The 27993-nt window shown below is 35.1% G+C and overlaps 2 protein-coding genes across 3 annotated transcripts in view; one reads left to right on the top strand and one right to left on the bottom strand.

The window, feature by feature from the left end:
* The window catches only part of LOC123552897 (MORC family CW-type zinc finger protein 3-like), a 404811-nt gene that overhangs the window by 103286 nt on the left and 273532 nt on the right, over window positions 1–27993 (top strand). The window lies entirely within an intron of this gene.
* Window positions 190–27993, bottom strand: LOC123551793 (serine/threonine-protein phosphatase 4 regulatory subunit 2-like). 2 transcript variants are annotated; one of them, XM_053541371.1, is made up of 2 exons: window positions 27567–27993; window positions 190–2482 (listed from the first exon to the last, which is right to left on the bottom strand). In XM_053541371.1, exon 2 carries the CDS (start codon window positions 2479–2481, stop codon window positions 1591–1593), a length of 891 nt encoding a protein of 296 aa, XP_053397346.1. In that variant the 5' UTR covers window position 2482; window positions 27567–27993; the 3' UTR covers window positions 190–1590. The 2 variants fall into 2 exon arrangements, with proteins under 2 accessions (XP_053397346.1, XP_045196924.2); XM_045340989.2 differs by lacking the exon at window positions 27567–27993 and adding an exon at window positions 10409–10456.

Here is a 27993-nt window from a genome sequence, read left to right as displayed (position 1 = left end):
GGATATAAATTTATTGAATAAACCAGAACACTGAGGTTGTAACAAATTCAAATTGTCAATGTCTGAATTTTTTCATATCATATTTGGAGCATTTTGAGTTTTAATGATAAAATATGTTTGAATTCTAACTGTTAATTGTCATTTCAACAACAGTGTCTGAGTGCATGTATTCATTTCATCCCAATGTTTTTTTCTTCACACTGCTTATAAGTTATATGTATTACTACAAATCTGTCATAGTCTTACATGCTAATTAACAGACTATTGTCAAAATAAGCTAGTTTTATATATTTTTTTTAGATAATCTGATATAGTTTTGCAAAAGTTTAAGCATATGTATGGGAACATGTGTAGGAATTAACAATTATTTTTGGTCATCTCTGCTTTGTTTTATTACCAAATTTAGACTAATTTATAACACGGTGCCCGGGTCAAAAGTGAATGAAGTGAAAGCTAGATATATTGTAACGTGCACCGAGCGTTATGCACGATAACTGTTAAAACTATATTTACAGATAATAGATTTTCCTCTAGGCTTCTTTGCCTATATGATTTGAGACCAATGATTTGTAAATGATTAGTATACAGCAACAATTAACTATATAATTACTTAAGAACGGAATCAAATAAGCAGTCTCTGGCTCTTTTATTTAATCACAGCCCTGTCCACTCTGTGGGGCTATGGCCTATTACAGCTTCCTGTGTCTTCAATTATTAATTATTTATGATCAATACCAAGGGCGGTATACGTCTCAAGTGCTCCAAGCCTCTGTACCTGTCCCGGTGCCAATGGGTCTCGATGCCTATGAGTCTTGATGCATACAGGTCTCTATGCCCATATATTCAATGCTTATCAACACAAATAGTCTGCAGCCCGGTTTACTGTCTACTACCTATCCATGCACCCTCTCCAGGTAGCGTTGCCCCCAAGAGAACAAGGATGACGGATGTAATAGTAGGTTTAACTTTAAAAGCTTTAGAAGATCTGTTGTTGACCCGCTGATGTCTTATGACAGAATTAATTCTTACAACTGCAGCGTATGTTTATATAACCAGCGACCACAGCGCCCCCTTTCGCCTTGACAACAGCGCCCTCTTACGTCTTATTCTGATTGGCTAATGATTTACATCGACTTGTATAGTACTTATATCGTAATGAGCGTCTGACTATATTACCTTATAGAGCGCCTATTGAAACAACTTAGTTATTGGCAAAATATACATTGAAAACGTAATTTGATACAAATCAAGCTTATGATATGCAGGTTTAGGACATTTCTAAATGATTGCAAGGTATTAAATGAAATAATATAAGACTACTAACCTGGTTAATAGAGATTAATTATAAGCTTAGATTTCAGCGTTTTTATTTACAAATGGCGTAACTTAATTAAGGGGAGGTCACTTTGCATTTTTGTTACATTACCCACGCCTCTGAAGGCATGCGTCTCGCATGTGAAATAATTGACAAACTATCATCTTATCTATGTGTATCTTTATTACATACCATGTAATAATACCAAACTGAAACTTAAGTGTTCATGTCTTCTGTTTTCTTAAACAGTTTTTATCTTTTCAAAAAGCAACACATTACTTCTTCTGTGTTACCATCTCCATGACCATTTTTACGATCTTCATTTGATGATCTCTGTCCTCTTGTCTTTGTCGTTCCTCCGACTGCAGTCTGGCAAACTCTAAATCAATTCGTCTTCTCTCTACATCTAACCTCTGTCTTTCTATCTCTACCTTGTTTTCATTTGTGACTTCTGGCTCTCTCTGATTTGACTGAACGTCCTTCGCGTCTGTATCCTCTTTGTTAGTTTTGTGTGTGTCCTTGTCACATGTCACAGTTACTATATCATCTTTTGACTCTTCTTTCGGACCCTTTTCATATTCCTTTGTTGATATCTTATACTCTGAGTCCTCAGACTTATTGTCATATTTTTCACTTTTAATTTGTGGTTCTTCTTTGGTGACCTGTTCCGCTTTCTTAAGTTTAATTGGTGCTACGACGGGTGCAGACAGAGTGCGTTTTCGGAAGATTCGCCCTGACCTGATATCGTTTACCAGACGATTATCTTCACTGGGTCCCGCAATTTCCTGCGAGGCTCCCGTCTCAGACTGACTTCCGTTACCCTTGTCTTCCTTATTCTCTCCATCAGCCTGTGCACTTAGCTCTATTTCAGGGTCCTTGTCCCAACTATGATCAGACTCTGCGTCTGTATCATTCTTAGTTTCTGTCTCACTTACTTTTACTGAGGTGTTGACATCGTCAGTCTTATCAGTACTTTGATGTTGCCTCTTTGTATGCTTCTTTAAGTATGCTGCCTTCTTGAAACTCATACCACATACTTGACATGTACTTCTTGAGTCTTTACAATGCATTATGTGCTCAAGAAATTTTGCTTGATCCACTGTATCTTTACAGTAAGGGCACAAGGTTTGTGGAGGTGTCCTCCCTGTCTTCTTGGTCTTAACCATCCTGAAAATAGAAAGTACATAATCATTTAAATATGATGGCTTTTTTATTTGTCTGCCAAATCTACTGGAGGTTTGAATTTCCTCTTGCTCTGATTCTGTATCAGAAATAGTCTCAGTCTCATTAATTTGGGTATCATCGTCTAGTCTATCCCCAGGTTCTGTCTCTGAGGAGATCTGCTCAGTTGCTTGGTAATCAAGCATCTGTCCTTTTGCTTTTCTCATCCTATTGACATGTATTACCTGAAAAGATGCAAACTGACCACAGTTAACATTGTATAATACATCTGATATTTTCTCACATACTTCAAATGGCCCTCTCCAGTAGGATGTGAATTTTGAAGAGCAACCAACCTTTTTCACTGGAAAGAAAACAAAAACATTATCACCAGGCTTAAAGTTATTATATGAGGTTTTCCTATCATGATACATTTTCTGTCTGTTAATAGATTTCCCAGTATATTGTCTTACCATGTTATAAGCAGACTCTAACCTTTCTTGAAGTTCCCAGACCCACTGTGATATTGGAATAGACTTCATTACGGACGGCATTTCAAAAGCTAAATCTAAAGGTGTGGAGGTTTCCCTACCTAACATCAGAAAATTAGGGGACATACCGGTTGTCTCATTGTCTGTGGCTCTATACGCCATCATGACATATTGTAAATGTTTATCCCAATCACGATGGTTCTCTTGAACAAACATACTTAACATTGTAGCTAGTGTCTTATTAAATTTTTCTACCATTCCGTCGGATTGCGGGTGATATGCTGTTGTTCTTGTCTTTTCTATTTGCAGAAGTTCACACATATTTTGGAACAACAAGCTCTCAAACTGTTTTCCTTGGTCTGAATGAATGATATTGGGTATTCCAAATCTAGCGATGACTTTTTCAACCATTATCTCAGCCACCGTTCTAGCTTCCATATTCTGCATAGGGAATGCCTCCGTCCATTTTGTAAAATAGTCTGCAACAACAAGTATATACTTGTTACCTTTTTCTGTTTGTGGTAGTTCACCTAAGATGTCTACCGCTATTCTCTCCATAGGGTATCCAGATCTAACTGTTTGCATGGGAGCTTTATTATTAGGTGTAGGCCCTTTTCGTTTAAGACAAGATTCGCAGCCATAGACATATGTCCTAACATCGTTTTGCAAGCCAGGCCAATAGTATCTCTGTCTTACTTTACTTAAAGTCTTTCTAATTCCTAAATGTCCTGAGGCTTTTATATCATGTGAGTATCTAAGGACTTTACGTCTATATGCAAGTGGAACTACTGCTTGCCAGTTAATAACATTAGTACCTAGAACTTCCCATTTCCTACACAATATACCATCTTTTACTTTCAACCTTTGCCACTGTGTCCATAATGACTTTAGGTAAAAGCTTCCACTACCAATATCTTTGTAATTTGGTCTCATATCCTCTGTCAACCAACCGATTACAGATTGAATGTCCGCATCATTCATCTGTGCCTTCTGTAATGAAAATTCATCATCATCTGAACTGTCATTTTCTTCTGTATGAAGTATCGATATTTTGTGAACTTCTGTCTCATGTATTGGATGCTCATTGCTTCCACACTGCCTACATGGTATTCTGCTTAAAGCGTCTGCATTCCTATGTAATTTTCCTTGTCTATGTTCTATTTTCATGTCATATGACGAAAGTATTTCCAGCCATCTGGCGACCTGACCCTCGGGGTTCTTGAACTGCATCAACCATCGCAGTGACCCATGATCGGTCCTTACTGTGAACTTCTTCCCATACAAGAAGTGCCTGAAATACTTGACAAAATGTACCAGAGCTAAAAGCTCTTTTCTGGTGACACAATACCTTCGTTCAGACTTAGTTAGGGTCCTACTTGCATATGCTATTACTCGCTCTTGTCCTTCTATGTTCTGTGAAAGAACTGCTCCTATTGCAAAATCACTCGCATCTGCACCCAGAATAAATGGCTTTGTAAAATCTGGATGTGCAAGAACAGGTGCTTCTGTCAGTTTCTTTTTTAGGCGCTCAAATGCCTCTGTGCACTTTTCGTTCCATCTGAACTTTTGAAATTTTTCAGTAAGTTTATGAAGGGGTTTGGCGACTGCAGAAAATTCATAAATGAACTTCCTGTAGTAGCTACACATTCCTAAAAATGACCGAAGTTCATGGACATTTTGAGGTCTTGGCCAATTTTTAATACAATCTGTCTTTTTCGGATCTGTTTTTATACCCTCAGCCGAGACTACATGGCCTAAAAATTCAACTTCCTGAGCAAATAAGCAGCATTTCTTTGCTTTGAGTTTTAAACCTGCCTGGTCAAGTCTATCAAATACTTTTTCTAGGTTACTGAGCATACCTTCAAATGTTTTTCCAGTAACTATTATATTATCGAGGTAAATTAGGCATATGCTCCAATGTAGACCAGTTAAGACGGTCTCCATCAACCTCTGAAACGTTGCCGGGGCATTGCAGAGCCCAAATGGCATGACCTGAAACTCGAATAATCCCTGCCTTGTCTGAAATGCCGTTTTAGCTCTATCCTTTGGCTCAACTTCCACTTGCCAGTACCCAGAGCTTAGATCAAGGCATGAAAACCATCGAGCTCCAGACAACTGATCTAAAGATTCGTCTACTCTGGGGATAGGATAAGCATCCTTGGTAGTCAAAATATTCAATTTTCTGTAATCGATACAGAAACGCCTAGTTCCATCCTTTTTCTGGACAAGAACTACACTACTCGACCATAGGCTCGACGACGGTTGTATAATTCCTTTCTTCAGCATTTCCTGAACTTGTGTTTTCACTTCTTCATTCATATGTTCAGGTAGTCTTCTTAAAGGCTGTTTTACAGGATGCGAGTCTCCAGTCGGTATTTGATGTCGGATAATACCTGTTCGTCCCAAGTCTGCATCTGTTACAGAGAAGATGTGGGAATACTTGATAAGTAATTTTGCAATAACTTTACATTGGCTGTCATCGAAACCTTCTGTGGTCCTGTCATAAAGTACTTGTAAGTGTGATGGCAGTTTAAATATGTGTTTTTTCATCCTATTGTCACTGCTCACATATGTTACTGGACTCATTGAAGCAACAAATGTTCCAGGATACAGTATTTGGGACTCTTCAGAAAGATTCATTATCCTAACAGGTATTTTATCTTTGCCCTGCACTAATGATCTAGCAACCATTCCACTTTCATTTAAAATAGGACGAGATATAGGCTCTATCATATATGATCCTTTACATGGCTTCGATTTCCCGTGAATTTTGCCTTCAATGAGTATCTCAGAATTGCCTGGGACCTCTGTTTTCTCTGCAACAACGATCCTGTAACAACCTATAGGCCCCGTACAATTTAATGGACATGACTTTCCATCTATAGTCATTTGGCATCCTGCAACATCTACACTAACATTCTTTAATTTCATAAAGTCTAACCCTAAAATCATATCAACATCTATGTCTGATACGATAACACCAATAAGGGTTTCGATCCCTTCAATTTCTAAGGTTACTTTGGTCCGTCCCCTTATATCAAGTGGTGTGCCTGAGGCCGTTACCATATTAGCTTCAAAAGACTCTAAATTTGAGGGTGCACTTATAATGTCCATAAATTTTGAAGATACGACAGTTAATGTTGCGCCTGTATCTACCAAACATGAAGCCATAAATCCATTTATTTTAGCTTCCACATAAAGTCCAGAACTTTGGTTATTTGTTGTTTTGACATTGTGCTTGCCCTGCTTATTTGGCGGTGTCTCAGAACATGGGGTTTTGAGCTTCGGGCATTGGTACTTGAAATGGCCTTGTTCGCCACATTCATGACACTTCAATGTTTGTTTCCATGATCTTTCTCTCTGACCAGAATTGCTTCTGTTAGAATTCGAATTTCTTGAAAATTTATTTTGATTGTTCCTGAACTTATCTTGCGACCTATAAGCCTGTGACCCATATGACTTGTTAGAGCTTTGAACTTGTACAAGTTTCTGAACCTCGTTCAGTAATTTTTGAAACTGATCTGTATTACTACGTTCCGTATTGTAAGAATGTTCATTCTGATTGACAGAGCGCATGTAGCTTTGACCTTCAATTGTCTTACGCTCAGCCCTGTTGAAAGCTTCTAATTCAACGGCATGTCTGACTGCATCATTAAGGCTGGATGGACGAGCTTGTTTAATTCTCAACCGCATATCTGAATTAATTAACGAATCTATAAATTGTTCCTTTGACAGAGTTTCTTTAACATCAGCTGGGGCTGACGGATAAGCAAGATTCGTTAATCTTCTTATATCTTGGCCTATCTCTGACAGGGATTCAGAAGCTCTCTGTCGCCTTTCACGGAGCTGTGCCCTGTACAGTTCCGTCTGGTTTGGAGGAGCGAACCGTTCTTCTAGCGCCGTAACAAGCTCTTTATAACTATGCTTGTCCCCACCAAGGTTTCCAAATACCCCCTGTGCTTGACCACGTAAGGAGACAGCGAGGTATAAGCCTTTTTTAGCATCTGTCCATTTATTGATTTCTGAACAGGCTTCGAAATGTGCCTTATAATCAGTCCAGGAACCTGTCCCATCAAATGTAGCTGGTTTCATGTAAACTGAATTATTTTCTGGCTTTGAATTCTCTGTGACATTATTACTATTGCTATCCTGGAACCTTGTTCTTTTTGTTACGAATCTGTCCCATGCCATGCTTTTGTCAGATGTCGTGGCATCTTGTTTATCCCCTGTCTCGCTTAATTTTGACATATCATCGTCTCTAACTGATTTATCTGGGGATTTCCTAACATCCATAGCATCTGTCACGCCAAACTGCCCTTTATTTTTACAGTGATTTTTAAGTCCCATGCTAGGGGTCTCTGTCCACTGATCACATGTACTTGGGGCTTTTTCTACCCGTGGCGTACTGTGCTGTATGTCCGGTCTGTGACCACATGTTTTATCTTTCTCTGTTCCATCATATTCATGAAAAGTAGATGTATCAATGGAGGCTGAAGACAATGTCGTGAAACTAAGCTGTTTCTCAAGCCGTTCCATCTCTAGTTGTAAACGAAGGCTTTCGTTCTCCATCTTGAGCATTCGTATTTGCATGCGTTCGTCCATGTCTTCCGGCCTGTCTCCAGACTCTGCCATCTTAGTATATAACTTGATATATAATAGTATATATATCTTGTTTTATACGTAGGACAGGGGTATAGGTCTTTCTATACCCTAATATCCCAGATAGCAGACATGCGTTGGCCCAACGTTGGGCCAACGGCAGACTCTTCGTTGGCCCAACGAAGATTTCCGACGTTGGCCCAACGCCAGTTTGCTAATTGGCGCAACGTTGGCCCAACGGTTGGTACACCGTTGGCCCAACGACTGGTATCCTACACTCATCGTTGGCCCTCCATTGGGCCAAAAACTGATATCCTACACTCATCGTTGGCCCTCCATTGGGCCAACAGCATTTTTTCGTCTATCACGGTTGGTCCAAATTTGGGCCAACTCTGTTTCTTTGTTGGCCAAAGATGGATGCCAACGCTATCCCAACGATTACGAAATTGAAAAAGGACTAAAACTAGCATTGTTTAATATATGTTTTATTTTCAAATAGTTGTGATTTTGTTAACATTTATTTAAAGTTTGTTTGTAATTTTCCTGAAGAAATATAACAGAATATTTCATCACTACAACATGTAAAATATTGATTCCAGTCTTTTATAAATCTAAATATTTTTCTTATTTCAGTCACTAATTAAATCCTACTAACGTGAATTACTGTCTGTATATTAACTCATTATATATCCAAGTTCTGTTTGTTTGTTTTCTTTTCTCACTGAAGTTGCAGCTTTTTATATTTTTATTTTTTCCTGTGCACCACAGCGCTAGGCACTCCATTATTACTCCCTTAAACAGCACCCTGTAAAAAACAAAAACCATAATGTTGATTAAACCATCTACGTCAAATTGATAACAATAACTAAAGAAATGCACATAAACCTCTGGACATAAACTTGCGTAAAATGTATGAAATTAATTTTGTCTGTATTTAACCGAGAAAAATATGTTAGAATTAACAAGAAAATGAGTTATTTTATTTATAGAAATTTAATACTCAACACAAGTGCCATCCGCCAGCTTTAGATTAACATATGTTCAAGTCATATGAATATAACATGCATACAGGATATAAAAAGAAATTCTGTATAAGATTCCATAACTTTATCAAAAAATATTTAAAAAAAAAACACTTCTACTTACAGTTTATAGCTGGAAGACCGGGTTTTTATTAAATCTAGACCTATCACATGTATAATAGTTTCCTTTACTTCACATGTCTATAAAGCTAGAAATCTGGCCTAGAGAGTAAAATTAACCACATTTTCTGGGATTTCTTACATAACTCGGGTTACCGAGAGTTCGTGTTCTGGAATATTCAACAGGTTTATTGTAAACATTTTATGATTGTATAAAATTAGATATTTGTTATAGAGTTAGTAAGGGTTTTTTTTTCAATACTTTTTTCACAATTTTTTCAAGGTAGTAGATTTGAAATAGTTCAAAATATCATTACGGCTGCAGATAAGTTTTTAGTTTAATTAGCCCAAATTTAACTGATTACGAATTGGTGCAGAAAAGTGTTTAATAATTAATTAAATATTGCATGTTACACCTACACAACCTGTGTATACCTGTGGGGGCTTGTGATAAAGCAGTGACCCGTAAAATATATACATGTATTATTACTTCTAATGGACCAACGTTGGGCCAACGTTGGGCCAACGATGTTTTCTCTGTATAAGTCTTTCCCTGAAAATCAATATCGGGCCAATGCAGAGATATCTGTGACTGAAATTTAAAGTTGGCTCAACGTTGGCCCAACAGCTGTATTTACAATACTTATTAATCATTGTTGGGCCAACAGTGGCCCAACAACGATTATCCTTTGACGGTTTTCCGTCGTTGGCCCAATGACTTCATGTTTACAGGGATAGCCGGGGCTAGCTCTGGTCTCTTTACGTGTATGGGTTAACACGGGTGATTGTGTTTGATCTATCCCTGTTGATGGATCTATCCCACCGCTGCCACCAAATTCTGTAACGTGCACCGAGCGTAATGCACGATAACTGTTAAAACTATATTTACAGATAATAGATTTTCCTCTAGGCTTCTTTGCCTATATGATTTGAGACCAATGATTTGTAAATGATTAGTATACAGCAACAATTAACTATATAATTACTTAAGAACGGAATCAAATAAGCAGTCCCTGGCTCTTTTATTTAATCACAGCCCTGTCCACTCTGTGGGGCTATGGCCTATTACAGCTTCCTGTGTCTTCAATTATTAATTATTTACGATCAATACCAAGGCGGGTATACGTCTCAAGTGCTCCAAGCCTCTGTACCTGTCCCGGTGCCAATGGGTCTCGATGCCTATGAGTCTTGATGCATACAGGTCTCTATGCCCTATATATTCATGCTTATCAACACAAATAGTCTGCAGTCCGGTTTACTGTCTACTACCTATCCATGCACCCTCTCCAGGTAGCGTTGCCCCCAAGAGAACAAGGATGACGGATGTAATAGTAGGTTTAACTTTAAAAGCTTTAGAAGATCTGTTGTTGACCCGCTGATGTCTTATGACAAAATTAATTCTTACAACTGCAGCGTATGTTTATATAACCAGCGACCACAGGGCCCCCTTTCGCCTTGACAACAGCGCCCTCTTACGTCTTATTCTGATTGGCTAATGATTTACATTGACTTGTATAGTACTTATATCGTAATGAGCGTCTGACTATATTACCTTATAGAGCGCCTATTGAAACAACTTAGTTATTGGCAAAATATACATTGAAAACGTAATTTGATACAAATCAAGCTTATGATATGCAGGTTTAGGACATTTCTAAATGATTGCAAGGTATTAAATGAAATAATATAAGCCTACTAACCTGGTTAATAGAGATTAATTATAAGCTTAGATTTCAGCGTCTTTATTTACAAATGGCGTAACTTAATTAAGGGGAGGTCACTTTGCATTTTTGTTACAATATTAATACAAATATGTGGTAGTTTCCGTCGATTTTATCCACTTTTAATTGTCTGTGAGGACGTCCACTAGTCTTAAAAAGGGATAATCTAGGCGTTCTGTGAAGCGGCTATCAGAATTGCAAAGTCCCCACTGACACCTTTTTACCATTTCTAATAAGTTTTTGATCACGGCCGATGCGATCATATTGAATAGGACAAGTATATGTGCGCCGGGGAAAATATGGACCTGTGAATTCTTTACTTGTGGGTGAAACAGGTCTCATAAGCGTAAATACGACTAGCTTCTACTGATTATAAAACATACCGTACAATTTGTTGTGTATTAACTGTTGTTGTACTTTTAGTAGTTCAACCGCCACCCTTGTTTAAGAGCAACATTTAAAAAACACGTTTTTTTTCCATCCTCAAGTAATAAGTAAGTAGACTCGCCCAGTTTAATCAATCTAGACGCATAATAGAGCGCTTACTTCACCCAATTTACATTCGGAACATTTTCACGCATTTCGGGCTGTTTAACATGGGATTTTTGAACCGTCCAAAGATGTTGGAAATGTTTGTCTCATTGTTTATTTTTTTTTAATAAAAATGTTACTGCTTTCATTGTCTACCACTTTTTTTCCACCCTTGCCTGAAAAAACAGTAATGAGTTTGTACACTGTTCAGACAATTGTGCTCTGTTGAAATTAAACCAAACACAAGTTTACCTGCATAAACAGAAAGCATGATATGTCACCATGCGCGGATCCAGAGGGGGGGGGGGGGGGGGGGGACCGGGGGTCCGGACCCCCTCTGGAAAATCTTTAAAAAAGGAAAGAAGACAAGAAGGAAAGAAAATGTTTTTCGAAAAAGGCAACACTAGGACTGCATGTAAAGTATATACGGCTGCTGCTACATACGACCCCGACATAATTCATATTATTTATCTAAAAGAAACTAAGAATTTTACCTTCAAGAAAGCTTGATTTTATCATTTTCCCAAATTTAACAGGTTAGTCCACAAAACTGTCCCAGAATGCAAAAAATGAAGTGCTAAATTTCAATATTTCCAGGGTGTGGGTGGGGGGAGGGGGCAGGGGATCGGACCCCCTCTGAGAAAATTGGCTGTGTCCGTGCATGGTCACTATACCTGTCCAGTACTGGACATTATGGTAAACGCTTCTTTCCTGCACAAATGACAATTTCGCATCTTCTGTCCGGTTTGTACAAATTTCTGGCCGCGATAAACCATTTGACTTGTACTTGTTGTGAGAAGGAACACTTATGGTGAAACATGTCACACTTGACTGAGCAGATAATGGATACAAGGGTATCATCAAAGGCATCCGAATTCCAGTAGGCGCCGCCATTTTGTACTCATGCATATTCATTACAAATAGCCTCTTTGCCAATGTGTTTTTACGCATCTTTAAGTCAGTCTTTAGTGAAATACAACTACGTAATAAACAGACCTACAGAAACAATAATTTAGTTTAAACTATCTAACTCCTAAATCTTACATGTCATATTGTAGAATCAAGATTAACTAAATGAATATTCATCATGTAAAAATAGACTCCCGCCCAAAAATATCGTCTGCTATTATTCTTCTCGGTTGCACTCTTTGCTGCTTCCAGAGGTTCCTTTTACGATTTATTTCATACCAACTTTATTATTTTGACATTTTAAGTATTACCATCAAAACACACTGTACTAATAAAGTTAATCGAGATTTTTTACTTGTCTGTGAATGCTGTTGCACCGGATAACAACATTTCAATTACTTCCCTTGTTTTTATCTAGAACTGTATAATGCATTTCTTCACTTTACTGAGCTATAAATATTTCGAACTTTGTAATTTCATGCCTTTTGATTAATTGTTTTGTAATTTTCAAGTTGTGAACTTTTTGTACGCACTTTTTTTAAATCCATCAGTTTGTTGGTGCCGACTTATATAAACGCCCATTTTCTCCTGGTTTTGTCGTTAGTATCCATTCTTGCAATGCAAATACTGGCATATGACAGAACTTTTCTTCCACTCTGTTGCTAATTAAAAATAGGCAAACATACGACCAAATTCTGATCTGTGCCACTAGGACAGCTGCCGACATTGGTTTCCGAAATTTTGACAGAGTGACTGATGTTATTTATTTTTTATTGTCCGCTGATAATATTTAGGTAGGATCGCTTATCTAAAGGTGTTTGTTTATTATTTTAAGTTAAATAACTGTTTGTGCGAAATAACTTCAAGTATTCTTATAAATAGATAAGAATGCACGTAAAACACATAGTTCATAATTATTTTATTAAAGATCCCTTAAAAAGAATATTTAATATACGCTAGGAGGAACATTTTGGTAAGCTAAATCTTGTATATATAATCAATTTCAAAAGGAATTTATCAGCTGTTTTTATCGGTGAGAGATCGCAGTCGGAGGTTAATATTTACATTAACCAGGTCCCAGAAAAGTCACAAATTAGCTATATAGCTAAATCTAGCTATATATAGCTATAAAACCAATAACAATTGTTAAAGATATGTCAATATCAAATATAAAACAGTTCTTATCCCATCCAAATGGTTTATGAGACAAAAGACAATCACACAGAACGGAGATCTATGCAGTTTCAGTTTCAGTACATGTTGCGAATTTCTGCAATAAGTAATAGTTATAGTATGTGTGAGAGTTTGTTAACAGGATATATCAGAGCTAGGGGTACATCGAGGGTATTTTTCTCTGCACATATCGTCGAGGCCGGTAGGCCGAGACACATATGTGCAGAGAAAAGTACCGAGATGTACCCCTAGCTCTGATATATCCTTGTAACACACGAACATTACATATTATAACTGTTTTGTCGCATAGTTTTATCATTAAAATTTATATATTATTTTCATTTAAATTTATTTATTATTATTTTTACTCTTTTGATTCCCTTTCTGCGCCTCGCTGACTGAAACACTAAAACTTCTGTTTTAGAAAATGTGTTCCCCAGATAGAAGTAATTCCAACAGATTTCTGCATTGGTTTTAAATCTTTACATTTAACTGGCCAAACATATTGTAAAACTTGTTGTTTTGTTTGTAAAAAAAAATCAAAGAAAAAGAAACATTTGAGAAATCTCAGAATTTCATATGTTTCATGTATTTCTGAATTTGGTGATAACTATATCGAGTTTTTGAAATATTCTAGTTTATTTATTCTTTTACTATATAAATGTAGGTGTTTGTGATAATTCTTTCTCTGTGAACTGTAAATTGGAGCTAAAATCATCTTTTCTTTGAAAGGAAAAAAATATACTCCCTCGATAGGACCTCAATAGAGAAAAAGTGTTTCGATATATATCAGTAGTATAATAAGGTACCGGTTGCTATGTAAACTTGTAGTATAAAGTATAGGGGAAAAGAGGTATATAAATGGGCAGTTTGTTTATACTTGTTTACAAATGAGTAAACAATGTTACTAGGGAATAGTGTAGGTAATGGAATGTGAAAGATAACAGATGAGGTATAGAATGATTGAAGATGATTCATTTATTTTCGTGTTACTAACGAAATATATTTCTTATTTACTTTAATTTATATTGTTAGATGAAACGAATATATTGTTAAATTAATTAGGAAGTAAAACAAAATGAGATATAATAGGTATTTACAGAGTATATATTACAATGTTTCTCATCCAGCTTCCTATAGTGGAGTTGAAAAGTTGTATAGGGTCGCTAAAGAAGATGGAAAGTTTAGTTTAAGTAGACGAGAAATTTCTCAATGGTTAAAACGTCAGGAGGTTTATACATTACAACGAAAATTTAAACGTCGAAAAGTTGTTACTTCGGGAGTAGACTCGCAGTGGGGGTGTTGATCTTGCTGTGTTTGAAAATATTTCGAAGTATAACAAAGTTATAAGTACATGTTATTTTGTGTAGATGTATTTTCGAGGTATCTATTTATTGAACCCCTGAAAAACAAACCCGGTGATGATCATCTTGTAAAAACATTTTTTTTCTTTGAAGTATTGAGAGTCTTTTCCTTTGAAGTATTGGGGGTCAGAGAAGAAAAAAATAAGTGATATCACAATTGTTAGTAATTATGTTTAAAACAAACTGCATTTTCAATGTATAATGATTGATGTCTCCTGCAAATGCAAACACGTGATAAAAAAATCAAACTAGTCCAAATAATTTGACGGTCACTTTAATGATTGTTTTATATTTCTGTCGGGCAACCTAACCGACACCAATATTCCGAGGATCAAGTCAAATTAGTTTGAATAAAGTTCTAACCAGGTACCCTAACTCAAAAGATAATTATCAAACATGAAACTCCTGGCAATATTCTGATGTCCACTTAAGTATACTAATAAAGAAGACCCATTGAAAGTATGTATGGGACAAACATTCAGCCACTAATTGCCACATGTGCCTTTTACACTGAGGAACACAATAAAATATCCAGTAATAAATGTATTTTCGGACTCCTAACTTACTACGTCCAAGTCCCATTTCAGTGAAGAGTCTTTTTCTCCGAAACTGTTGCTTGAACATCAGCCGATAAGGTTATTTTGTACACATTTTTGCTGAACCAAAATTAAGATTGTTTCGGCTTGTCATAGAATATAGATGGAAATACACTTTATTTGGTGTTAACATGACACAAGCGATAATTTTTTTTTTATTTCATCGCTCTTCGCTTGCATCAATATTTTTTTTTTTCGCTCGCTCGCCCCAAATACTTTTGAAAAAAATCCGAAGAACAAGACATCAATTTGGTGTGGCCTAATGACATCGAGCAAAGTATTAACTTTAATGCGTTGGCAGATAAAGACTTAAAACTGTTATAAATCGATGTATCTTATACTTTATGCTGACGACATAGTGTTATTTACAACAAGCCCAGTTTACATGCACAGGTTGATAAATTGCACGAGTATTCCAAATTGGCAATATTTGGGACCTCAAAATTAATATCAACAAAACTAAAGTATGCGTATTAGAAAAAGGAAAATCAGTACATGATCACAATTTTTTTATTGATAATCAGAGAGTTGAAATTGTTGACAGTTTTGTTTATCTAGGTGTTAAGTTTTCGTATACTGGAAACTTGCTGTCAGCTGTTAAAACTTTATCTGACCAAGCCCTCGGAGCATATTATAGTTTCATGTTATCGCCATATTATCGGATTTATGATCTTGTTATCCAACAGCAAATTGCGAGTATTGTACAATTTATTTGACCTGTCAAAACTTGTTCCCGGCTTTCATTATACATTCTGTTCACTATTTACCGGGTCGCATCTATTTCTGAAAATAGCATTTCCCAAAAATCCCAAAGGTCACGCCTGCACGTTTTTAGGTCGGCCGCCATTTTGAAATTTATGAAAACAATAGGATACACAATATCGTCAAAAACAATATATTATCTGTTGATTCAAAAGCATTGGAAACGATTAAAAATGAAATGATTGTTTAATCATAACATCTGGTAAGTGTTTAAGTTATTTATCATCATTCAGAATTAAGAACCTTACTGCAGTTGAGTAGCGAGAAGTTTACAAATCTTTTGTTAACGCCAACGGAAGATAGACAGGACTGGTCTAGGAAGTGGTATATTTTTCGATCTGTAAATTTACAGATTTTGTGTATGAAAATTGATGAAATTAATTACATTTATCCCCAAAACCGCAGCTTTAAATTAATTGGTTTATTTACAGTATGCACAAATTAACATCATTTGTGAGTTTCAGCCATTTTTATTGACTTTGTTTTTTTTGGCATTTTCAAAAAATCAAAGTCTACAGTTTTAACGACTGAAAGTTACAATTGACTAGGTCACTAGGTCAAATCAAAGAAAAACCTTGTGTATGAGATATAAGCTGTATTTTTAGCTCACCAGTCACAAAGTGACAAGGTGAGCTTTTGTGATCACGCGGCGTCCGTCGTCCGTGTGTTTGTGCGTCCGTAAACTTTTGCTTATGACCACTCTAGAGGTCACATTTTTTATGGGATCTTTATGAAAGTTGGTCAGAATGTTCATCTTGATAATATCTAGGTCAAGTTTGAAACTGTGTCAAGTGCGGTCCAAAACTAGGTCAGTAGGTCTAAAAATGGAAAAAACCTTGTGACTTCCCTAGAGGCCATATTTTTCAATGGATCTTCATCAAAATTGGTCAGAATGTTCATGTTGATGATATCTAGGTCAAGTTTGGAACTGGGTTAAGTGCGGTCAAAAACTAGGTCAGTAGGTCTAAAATCAGAAAATCCTTGTGACCTCCCTAGAGGCCATATTTTTCAATGGATCTTCATGAAAATTGATGAGAACGTTTACCTTGATGATATTTAGGTTTATTTCGAAACTGGGTTATGTGCGGTCAAAAACTACGTCAGTACGTCTAAAAATAGAAAAACCTTGTGACATCTCTAGAGGCCATTTTTTTTCAATGGATCTTCATGAAAATTGGTGAGAATGTTCATCTTGATGATATCTAGGTCAAGTGCGAACCTTGGTCACGTGCGGTTAAAAACTAGGTTAGTGGGTCTAAAAGTAGAGAAATTACGTGACCTCTGTAGTGGCCATATTTTTCATGGGATCAGTATGAAAGTTGGTCTGAATGTTTATCTTGATGATAGCTAGGTCAAGAGCGAAACTGAGTTACGTGCAATCAAAAACTAGGTCAGAAGGTCTAATAATAGAAAAACCAGATCTTGTGAAGTCTGCTTGGTTCAGGAATGGGAAGATATTCTACAAGAACCACTTTGACATTGTACAACAAGTACAGTACAAAAATTTTGGATGGTGGTTAAGTGCACCCTGGCCAGAACGCCGAGCGAATGCCTCTGGCTCTGGAAGATACTAACTGTGTAAATCAGAACATGAACTGATCATGACATGAACTGTGTATTTTGTATAAACCTATTAAACTATTTAATATACCTACATGTGAAAATAGTTCTAAGTGCTATACCGACTATATGAAAAGAGAAATTTATGTGGAAACAAACAAAAAGTGAAAAGTATTTTATTAAATTGTGCATATATGAACTATCACATAAACATATACTATTAAATGTTCCATGACACGAGTTATGTGTCAACAAGCATATAACAATGATATATTTTTATGAGACTAAAACATATTGATACTGCTCATATTCATGAAACTATTGTATTAATATGTAGACATTATATTTTGAAAAAGATACAAATATGATACTTTTTATAATATTATAACATTATATTTTGAAAAGGGTACAGATTATGATACTTTTTAACGTAATAACATTTATTTAAGACTGAAATTCTGTCCTGCATATTTATAGGTTTGGATTTTATAAAAAGACAAGTCTGTAAAAAGTTTCAATGCATAGCACCATTTAAAAATGAAACAGTCCTGTAAACAAGTCTTTTCTTTCGCTTTTCGCATTTTTAACTAAAAAAAGACTAGTTTCACATACAGGAATTATAAATTTATTCTTCGACCAATTCCTACGTTTGTTTTTTTTTTGCTTGGTAACTGAATTAAAGGGCAAAACGTGGATCTTTGGTAATCTGACATCCCTTGATTTTGAGGTATGTCAACTGTAAAAAATATTGAGGGCAGTAATGTTTACAGAATAACAAAATCACTCTAAAGGTATATGCCCTACGTTTATGCACCACTGATAAATTATTCTTCCAACACACCACTACTTTTTAACATTGAATTAAATAGAAAACAGGGATGTTCATTCATTTTATACCTAGTTTCTTTTTGTTTCTGTTTGTGTCTTTTTTTTTTTTTTTTTTTTTGTACTGGTAATATTGAATTACACGTAGTATTTTTGTTTTGAGAAATTAGTTTAATAAAAGGTAGCGCAGTGTCCAGTATTCTATGGTTTTTTTTCCAATGCTACTACTAGCCCTAGGGACGCATCTCAGCTAAAAAATACATGTGGTATTTACGGTTAAATCTGTTTTTTTATTGACAAACTAAACTCGCTTTAAAATTTAAGATCATGTTCATATGTAAATTGTAAATGATCATAAGTATTCTGTATGCGACAAAATACAAAAAAAAACATGGGTATATACCTTTAACAGGTGAAATGAGAATCACCAGTGCATTACTGATCATGTTCAAAACAGACTATTTTTAGCACAAGGTCAGTTATAAATGAATAGTTGGTAGCTAATTTATAGATCTGGAAAACCTACAAAAGTAAGATAATTTAATTTTAAGTATGTAATAAGTATTGGTAGTTGAACTGTCTCTACATGCTTTTTGTGTTAGAAAATATATTTATTCATGAAGTGTTTTTACTCATTCAAATGATATTGAACTAGATCTATCTGTATATACATGTAGATAGAGACAGCAGTCTCGAATCGGCACTATGTAACACAGTATCCAGAAGATATTAGCTAGGTATTTGAGGGTGTGGTTCCATAAACGGCAGAACGGCATGGCAGTGTTGGCCACCTGTTTATTAGTACGCTTCCGTGTTGGTCAGTAACTACTTTTGTCTTTCAACTGCCCTGATCTTGAGTACTGAATAAGAATCTATATAATGTTGAAGTTTTGAACAATTACACTTATATATATTAAACTATGCATAACTTCCATGTTTGGTCAGTAACAATTGTTGTCTTTCAACTGCCCTGATTATAAAATACTGAATATGAATCTATGTAATGTTTGAAGGTTTTTGAACAATTACTCTCATATATATCAAACTACGACAACTTGTTCCTTTTTGCATATACATCATGTGTTTTACCTCCTTCGGCAATAAGCTTCATAAATTTCATGTCAGTGTATTAAAAATATTTTTGTTAAAAACAATGATACAAATAAGAATGCTTTCAAAAAATGTAACAAAACGTAGAATATTTTATCGGTATTTTTTTTCTTTCTTAAGCTGAAATAGAATTCTAAGATCACATGTTGCTGGTCATATATGAATGTTGAAAAATGGCATTGAGGCCTCTGTTAAAAAGTATGTTTTGTGATTTTTTGTGTTTTTTTGTGCGTATTGTGTGTTTTTGTTTTTATTTTTCTAAATGTAATTTGCATTTTATCTTACGTAGAAATAACTTTCAGCTATAGAAAAAAATGTTGATAGTTCTCGCTATATATGTATTTTTGTGTTTTTTTTTGTGCGTATTGTGTGTTTTTGTTTTTATTTTTCTAAATGTAATTTGCATTTATCTTACGTAGAAATAACTTTCAGCTATAGAAAAAATGTTGATAGTTCTCGCTATAAATAAGCTCACCACTTAAAAATTGGTACCCTTGACATCTTTTCAAAATATGTTTTCCACTAAAAACAAATTCAGTGTTAGGAAAATGATCGTTTCCATGTTAAGTAAGGTTTTAGTAGCACTACTAAATAGTTCATGGCATCCGTAATTAGCTCAATGAATGTTAGGGGTTTAGGAAATTCAAATAAAGAAAGCAGGTATTCCAATGGTTAAAATCTCAAAATTCTCAATATGTCTTCTTCAGAAACACATTTACCAGATAACAAAAGTACATCTGGCAATCTGATGGAATGGTGAATCTTACTTCAGCGGAAATAGTTCCAATAGCGAAGGAGTCGCTATTTGCTCAATATAGAAGAATCACATAATATAATTAGTTTAAAAAGAAATAGTTAAAGGACGACTTATTGCCTTAGAATTAAATTATAAGGACCAAGATATAACAATAATTAATATATATGGCCCAAATAAAGATGACGTCAACTTTTTTAAATCTCTTGAAGAATTTTTAATTGAAAATAATGACAAAAACGTTATCATTGGGGGAGATTTTAATAGAGTATTAGATATAACAAAAGACAAACGAAATGGGAGAGTCGACACTCAACTAAAATCAAGAAATAAAAATTAAAGCAATTATACAAGAATGTAGCTTAACTGACATATGGCGACATATGAACAATTCATCCACCCAATTTACATGGAAATCAAACTCAACACCACGTATATACTGTAGACTCGATTATTTTTTAATTTCCGAATACTTATGTAACTTATCAAATAATTGTTATATAATGCCAGGCTTTAAAACCGATCACTCGTGTGTTAATCTGCAAATAAATTTTGACAAATGTAAACGAGGTCCAGGTTATTTTAAGCTAAACAACAGTATTCTTTTAGATGATGATATTTAAATCATTGATAAAAGACAATATTAAGGAATTAGTTAGACAAAACTCTGAAGCTGAACCTGATATTTTATGGGAAATTATCAAAGGTACTATTAGAAATACAGCAATTAAATATTCTACATACAAAAAGAAAATTGAAACAGATCAGGGAAAATAAACTGATAAAAGAAATTGAAAGTTTAAAAAAACAGGTACTTGTTGAAAATGAAGACATAAATAATATTAAAGATACAATAACAGAAAAACAGAATGAGCTTGACTGTTTATATGAGAAAAAAGTCAATGGTATATTGATTAGATCAAAGCTATACATATTGAAGGTAATGAAAAGAATTCTAAATATTTCTCAAATATAGAGAAAAGACGTGCAGAAAAAAAGAACATTACAAAACTAATAATTAATGGTCAAGAAATAACAAAAAATGATCAGATTTTAAAAGAAGAAGTAAACTATTATAGAACTTTATACGAAAAACATGAACAAAACCAAACAAATATAAATTTTTTGGATCAGAACATAAACAAATTATCAAATGATGAAATGGAAACATGCGAAGGTTTATTGACAGAAAACGAGTGTAAACAAGCACTACTTGATATGAAAACAACAAAAGTCCCGGTTCTGACGGGCTAACAACAGAATTTTATAAGCTCTTTTGGAACGAAATAAAACTCTACCTCATAAACTCCTTAAATTTCTCGTATAGAAAAGGTGAACTAACAGATTTACAAAGCAAAGTATATTAACACTATTACCAAAGACTGAAAAAGACCAATCATTACTTTCAAACTGGCGACCTATCAGTCTTTTAAATATAGATTACAAAATTGCAACCAAAACTATTGCCAATAGAATTAAAAAAGTTTTAGATAAAATTATTACTCATGAACAAACTGGTTTATGAAAGGCCGCTATATTGGTGAAAATGTTCGCTTAATTTATGAATCATTGAATACCTTGAAGCTAATAATCAACCTGGTCTACTCTTTTTTTCTGATTACCAAAAAGCATTTGACAGCTTAAATCACGCTTTATGATGCAATGTCTCCATCATTTCAACTTCGGACCATCTTTAATTACATGGGTAAAACTAATTTTACACCAAAATAAACAGTGTAATAATAAATAATGGTTATATGTCAGAAAGCTTTCCAATAAAGAAGGGTGTTAGACAAGGATGTCCTCTCTCCTCTTCTTTGTTCATAATATGCATTCAATTACTGACAAATTTTATAGCAAAAGATAATACAATAAAAGGTTTAACAATAGACAACACAGAAATTAAACAAACCTTGTTCGCAGATGATGCCACTTATGTAAATAATGGACAGAAAGAATCTTTTGAACGACTTATAAAGGTTAAAATGAATTTGGCAAAATATCTGGACTCACACTTAATACAACAAAATCTATAGTTCTAAAGGCTGGTTCACTTAAACAGAGGAACTTAAAATATGCTGAAAACATGAATTTCGTTTGGACTTCTAAACAAGCTAGAACACTTGGAATGACATTTTACAGATTTAGAATCAAATAATAAGCTCAACCTCGAACCTAAATTGCAAGAATTCAAAAATTGTCCCGAAACAGTGGCAACATCGAAAACTAACCCTACTGGGTAAAGTAACTGTGATTAAAACATATGCTCTACCGAAACTTATTTATCCATTTACAGTGCTTGAAAACCCACCAGAAGATACTATCAAAGATATCACGTCAACTATTTTTAAATTTTTATGGGACGGAAAAAATGAAAAAATAAAGCGCAAAACATTAGTAAATAACTATGATCTGGGAGGACTTAAACTCACAGACATTAAAGCTTTTCTGTACTCGATCAAAGCATGTTGGGTTAAAAGAATAATTTCAAATGAAATAACGGTTTTTTGGGAAAAAACTGTATAAGAAATTCCTTAAAAACTTTGGGGCAGTTTAATTTTCGAATGTAATTTACACACACAAGATATTGCTAGAATTTGCAAAAATCACAAATTTTTGAAAGATATTTTAACTTCGTGGTTTAAAATCATGAATTCTTCAAACACAAATAATGAAGTGAAAAAACATATAATATGGAACAACTCCGACATTAAATTACAACAAAATACAATATATTGGGACAATTGGAACAGAAAGGGAATAAAATATATTGATCAATTATTTGATTTCCGAACAAACAGGTTTTATAAGTTTTGAAGAAGCAGAACGAATACTTAACTTGGAAAAAAGTGATTATCTCAAATACTACCAGTTGGTTACAAAGATACCGAAAATATTAATAGAAAGCATCTCTGAAAATTTTCTGTACGGAAATAAAACAAACATTCATATAGAAAAACTAAAAGTTTGTAAAACACCCAACCAGTATCTTTATAATTTACAAGCAACCAATGTACCATATGAAAAACCAACTGCTGCTGTGAAATGGGAATCTTTTTTTGAAAATGAAAACCTAAATTGGAAGAATATTTTTAGCGTACCATTCCTTTCTACCATTGATACAAATCTACGCAGTTTTCATACAAATTTTTAATGCGTCTGTTGCCCACAAATAAATATCTATTTATCTGTAAGCTGGCCCCCAGTAACCTATGTGATTTCTGCTGCATGAATACAGAAACAATTGAACACATAATATGGGAATGCCCCAAAGTACAAGCCTTTTGGAACAATATTCAAAATCTATTGACTACTAAAGGAATTGACGTGAAACTGAATATCAAAAACATATGTTTCGGTGTAATACAAAACAATAAGAAAAATGATGTTCTAAACTTTATAATAATATTATGCAAATATTTTATATTTAAATCTAAGTACAGCAAAAACATTCCAATGTTTGAGTGCTTGTACAATACTTGAAAGCTAGGATAAAAATTGAAAAAGAAATCGCATTAATGCAAAACAAGTTAGATAGACATGAAGAAAAATGGTCAAAGTTCGATGAAATATAATAGCTGACTACACTAAACTTTACAACCCCTAAAACTCTTGTACATATACTAGTATTGAGTACTTGCTACTGAAACCAGGAAACGATCACCCTTTATTCCTCATTTTTAATCTACTTTTTCATTAATCAAAGTTAGAACTCCCAAGTGACATAGCTCTTTTTTTTCTTCTCTACTTCCTTCTCCTTCCTTCCTGTTTCTTACCTTCCAAAACTCTTGCATAATATTCGTATTGAATCTGACGTGATTTTGATTAGAAACATGTTAAGATCATGTTTTGTTTTTTGACTATATATGTCATTGACATTGTATATAAAAATTGTATGTCATATACATGTATGTTATGCAAAGAAAAATAAACGGGGTTACCCAGCTGGGGCCTCAAAAAAAAAAAAAAAAAAAGAAAAACCTTGTGACCTCTCTAGAGGGCATACTTTTCAATGGATCTTCATGAAAATTGGTGAGATTGTTCACCTTGATGATATCTAGGTCGAGTTCAAAACTTGGCCACGTGCAGTTAAAAACTAGGTCATTAGGTCAAATAATAGAAAAACCTTGTGACCTCTCTAGAGACCATATTTTTCAATGGATCTTTATGATAATTGGTCAGAATGTTCATGTTGATGATAACTAGGTCAAGTTTGGAACTGGGTTAAGTGCGGTCAAAAACTAGGTCAGTAGGTCTAAAAATAGAAAATCCTTGTGACCTCCCTAGAGGCCATATTTTTCAATGGATCTTCATGAAAATTCATGAGAACGTTCACCTTGATGATATTTAGGTTTATTTTGAAACTGGGTTATGTGCGGTCAAAAACTACGTCAGTACGTCTAAAAATAGAAAAACCTTGTGACATCTCAGCTCTGCAAGTAATACTTGAAACTGAGTATAGAATGCAAGTGGCCATTTTGCTCTATCATTTCCCCTAACATTTTAAGGCCAGTTGGAGATATGGCTAATTTGGGCTGAAATGTCATGTATTTTCGCGGGCTGAAATTGTCTTTCAGGTGGCTTGTGGATTTAAAAATCTATGCTTTGTATGAAGTTTACTATGTATTTTATTAGCCCACCATCATCAGATGGTGGACTATTCAAATCACTCTGCGTCCGTGGTCCGTCGTCCTTCCGTCCGTCCGTCCCTCAGTCCGTCCTTCCGTTAACAATTTCTCGTTATCGCATCTCCTCAGAAACTACCAGGGGGATTTTGACCAAACGTTGTCAGAATGATGTATTGGTACCCTAGTTGTGTCCCCCCGAAAATCAGACTGGTTCAATAATTTTTTAGTAAGTTATGGCCCTTTGTTTATTTCTATAATTTACATAGATTTATATAGGGAAAAAATTTGAAAATCTTCTTGCCCAAAACCACAGAGCCTAGGGCTTTGATATTTGGTATGAAGCATCATCTAGTGGTCCTCTACCAAGATGATTCAAATTATTTCCCTGGGGTCTAATATGGCCCCGCCCCGGGGGTCACATGGTTTGTATAGACTTATATAGGGAAAAACTTCGAAAAACCTCTTGTCCAAAACCACAGGGCCTAGGGCTATGATATTTTGTATGTGACATCATCTAGTGGTCTTCTACTAAGATTGTTCAAATTATCCTCCTAGGGTCAAATATGGCCCCGCCCCGGGGGTCACATGGTTTACATAGACTTATATAGGGAAAAACTTTGAAAATCTTCTTGTTCAAAATCACAAAGCCTAGGGCTTTGATATTTGTCACGTAGCATCGTCTAGTGGTTCTCTACCAAGTTTGTTAAAATTATCCCCCTAGGGTCAAATATGGCTCCGCCCTGGGGGTCACATGATTCATATAGACTTATATAGGGAAAAGCTTTTAAAAACTTCTTGTCAATAACCTACAACATTCAAATTTGGACCACATGTATGGTTTTGAGTGGCAAGATGAACCTTGATATGAGTTGACCTTGATTTTGACCTAGTGACCTACTTTCACATTTCTGTAGCTACAACCTTGAAATTTGGACCACATGCATAGTTTAGTGCACTGAAATAAACTTTGACCTTGAAATTGACCTAGTGACCTACTTCCACATTTTTGAAGGTACAGGCTTCAAATTTGGCCCACATGCATAATTTCGTATTCCGAAATGAAATTTGACCTTGATTTTGACCCAGTGACCTACTTTCACATTTCTCAAGCTACAGCCTTCAGATTTGGACCACATGCATGGTTTTATGTAGCGAAACAAACTTTGACCTTTACATTGACCTAGTGACCTACTTTCACATTTTTGAAGGTACAGGCTTCAAATTTGGACCACATGAATAGTTCTGTATTCCGAAATAAAATTTGACCTCGATTTTGACCTAGTGACCTACTTTCACATTTCTCAAGCTACAGCCTTCAAATTTTGACCACATGCATGGTTTTGTGTACCGAAAAAAGCTTTGACCTTTACATTGACCTAGTGACCTACTTTCACATTTTGAAGGTACAGGCTTCAAATTTGGACCACATGCATAGTTTTGTATTCCGAAATAAAATTTGACCTTGATTTTGACCCAGTGACCTACTTTCACATTTCTCAAGCTACAGCCTTAAAATTTGGACCACTTGCTTAGTTTTGTGTACTGAAATGAACTTTGAGCTTAAGATAGACCTAGTGACCTACTTTCAAATTTCTCAAATTACAGTCTCCAAACTTGGTGCACATGCATAGTTTTGTGTACAAAGAACTTTGTCCTTGAAATTGATCTAGTGATTTCTCAAGCTACAGTTTTTGAATTTAGACCACATGCACAGTGTTGTGTACGGAAATGAAATTTGACCTTGAGCTACTGTGAAATCATTTAATTTCGTCGGCACGAAGTTTCGTGGTTTTGGCCAAAACGGCTGTTTCGTGGGGACGTAAATTCGTGGATTTTCATTAAAAAAAAATCATTATTTCCATTGGAATAGATCGATCTACTAGCACTTCGGTCCTTACATGTGAAACCTACACGTGTCAAACAGCGCTACCATAGTTACCGAATTTGCAATCTACGCCGCGGGAGATTAGCGAGTGATCAAGTGCCAATTAACGACCGCGTTATCTATAATTATACGACCCCTAATTTGCAAAACTTTTATAAAGCTGTGAAATATTCAATAAGAAAATTCGGCGCCAATTAAAAAGTGTCAAAACCGTAGCAACTTGCATTAGCATTCATAATCGAAACAAATATAAAGTTGATCACTTGATCGTGTTTTAAAAAAGAACTATTTATTGTATTACAAATGAAAACAAACTATAACAGATTTAAAAATGTTGTTTTTATTCCGTAGTACTAGTATAACCATAGTAATCCTTACATAAACTATTATAAACTGGTCCGAATTTTTTTCGCAAATTAAACAGCGCGTCTGCAGCTTAAATTACAAGCCGTTGAACTTGTGCATTTGTTATTTCCTGCCGAGAAACGTGTAATGTGAATTAAGTATTAATGCATCAAACGCAAATCTAGCATATAATATCTAAAGTTCCAAAGTCGTAATATTTCACTACATGTCAGTAAAAATAAAGGCTGGTGTATAAACATTGCACAGCGGGGCCGAAAAAAATAAATAACAACCGTATAATAGTGCGGTGGCACGTGGCGCTACGTCAAACTTTTATTTTTAGTATCTACTTTTACTTTGACAAGCATGTCATAAACAAACCATGGGTACATTTCTAAATAAAATAGTCGGTTTTGTTTCAACACATACCTATGTTTATCGTTGATGGAGCCTCCATAAACTACACGAAAGCTGCAGGTTAGTACTGTCGCATGCAACCAACAACCACAGACACTTGGGGGTCAGCACCCCTCCCCCTCCCATGCCGCCCCTGACAACCTTCAGTCAATACATTTTTGTTTTTTAAAACAAACTGAGCACATGTCTTGATCATCCAACGACTTCTGTTACCATTTCAACATGTTTGAAAAATTCCCATACTCTATCAATGCTCAAAAAAACTAAAGACAACTTACTTCACAATGTAAACACGATTTTCTTGTCCAAGGAATAGGAGAATAAATCCCAGCTTGATGTTGCGCAGTCAAATTTACTACGCAGAGCCGGGACACAGACGATATCGTTAGCGGTTAAAATAAAAATACTTGCTTAAAAAGTCAACAGCCGCGATGGTAGAGATAGTACAGACGCTGGGTTTGAAAGAACTTTTTTGGGCAAGGCCACGGGTTCGCTCCGCGCTTCGGGCATTCTTTTTTTTTCTTTTTCTAATATAATATTTACATTTTCTTTTTAAACAATAAATTCTCAAGATATGAAAAAAATACCTAAAAAAGGAAAAAAAAAAAAAGATCGCCCATAGCGCGGAGCGAACCTGCGGCCCTGTCCAAAAGTAAGCTCACAGAACCAGCGTCTGTACTCTCTCGGCCACCGCGGCAGTTGATG

This window comes from Mercenaria mercenaria, chromosome 4, assembly GCF_021730395.1.
Source record: "Mercenaria mercenaria strain notata chromosome 4, MADL_Memer_1, whole genome shotgun sequence".
Lineage (NCBI taxonomy): Eukaryota > Metazoa > Mollusca > Bivalvia > Venerida > Veneridae > Mercenaria > Mercenaria mercenaria.
Note: the sequence above shows the minus strand (reverse complement) of the source record. Positions and strands in the feature narration are given on the sequence as shown.

What these genes read in the sequence shown, in the direction of transcription:
- LOC123551793 (XM_053541371.1), bottom strand. Translation starts at nt 2,481, where the DNA reads ATGGTTAAGACCAAGAAGACAGGGAGGACACCTCCACAAACCTTGTGC.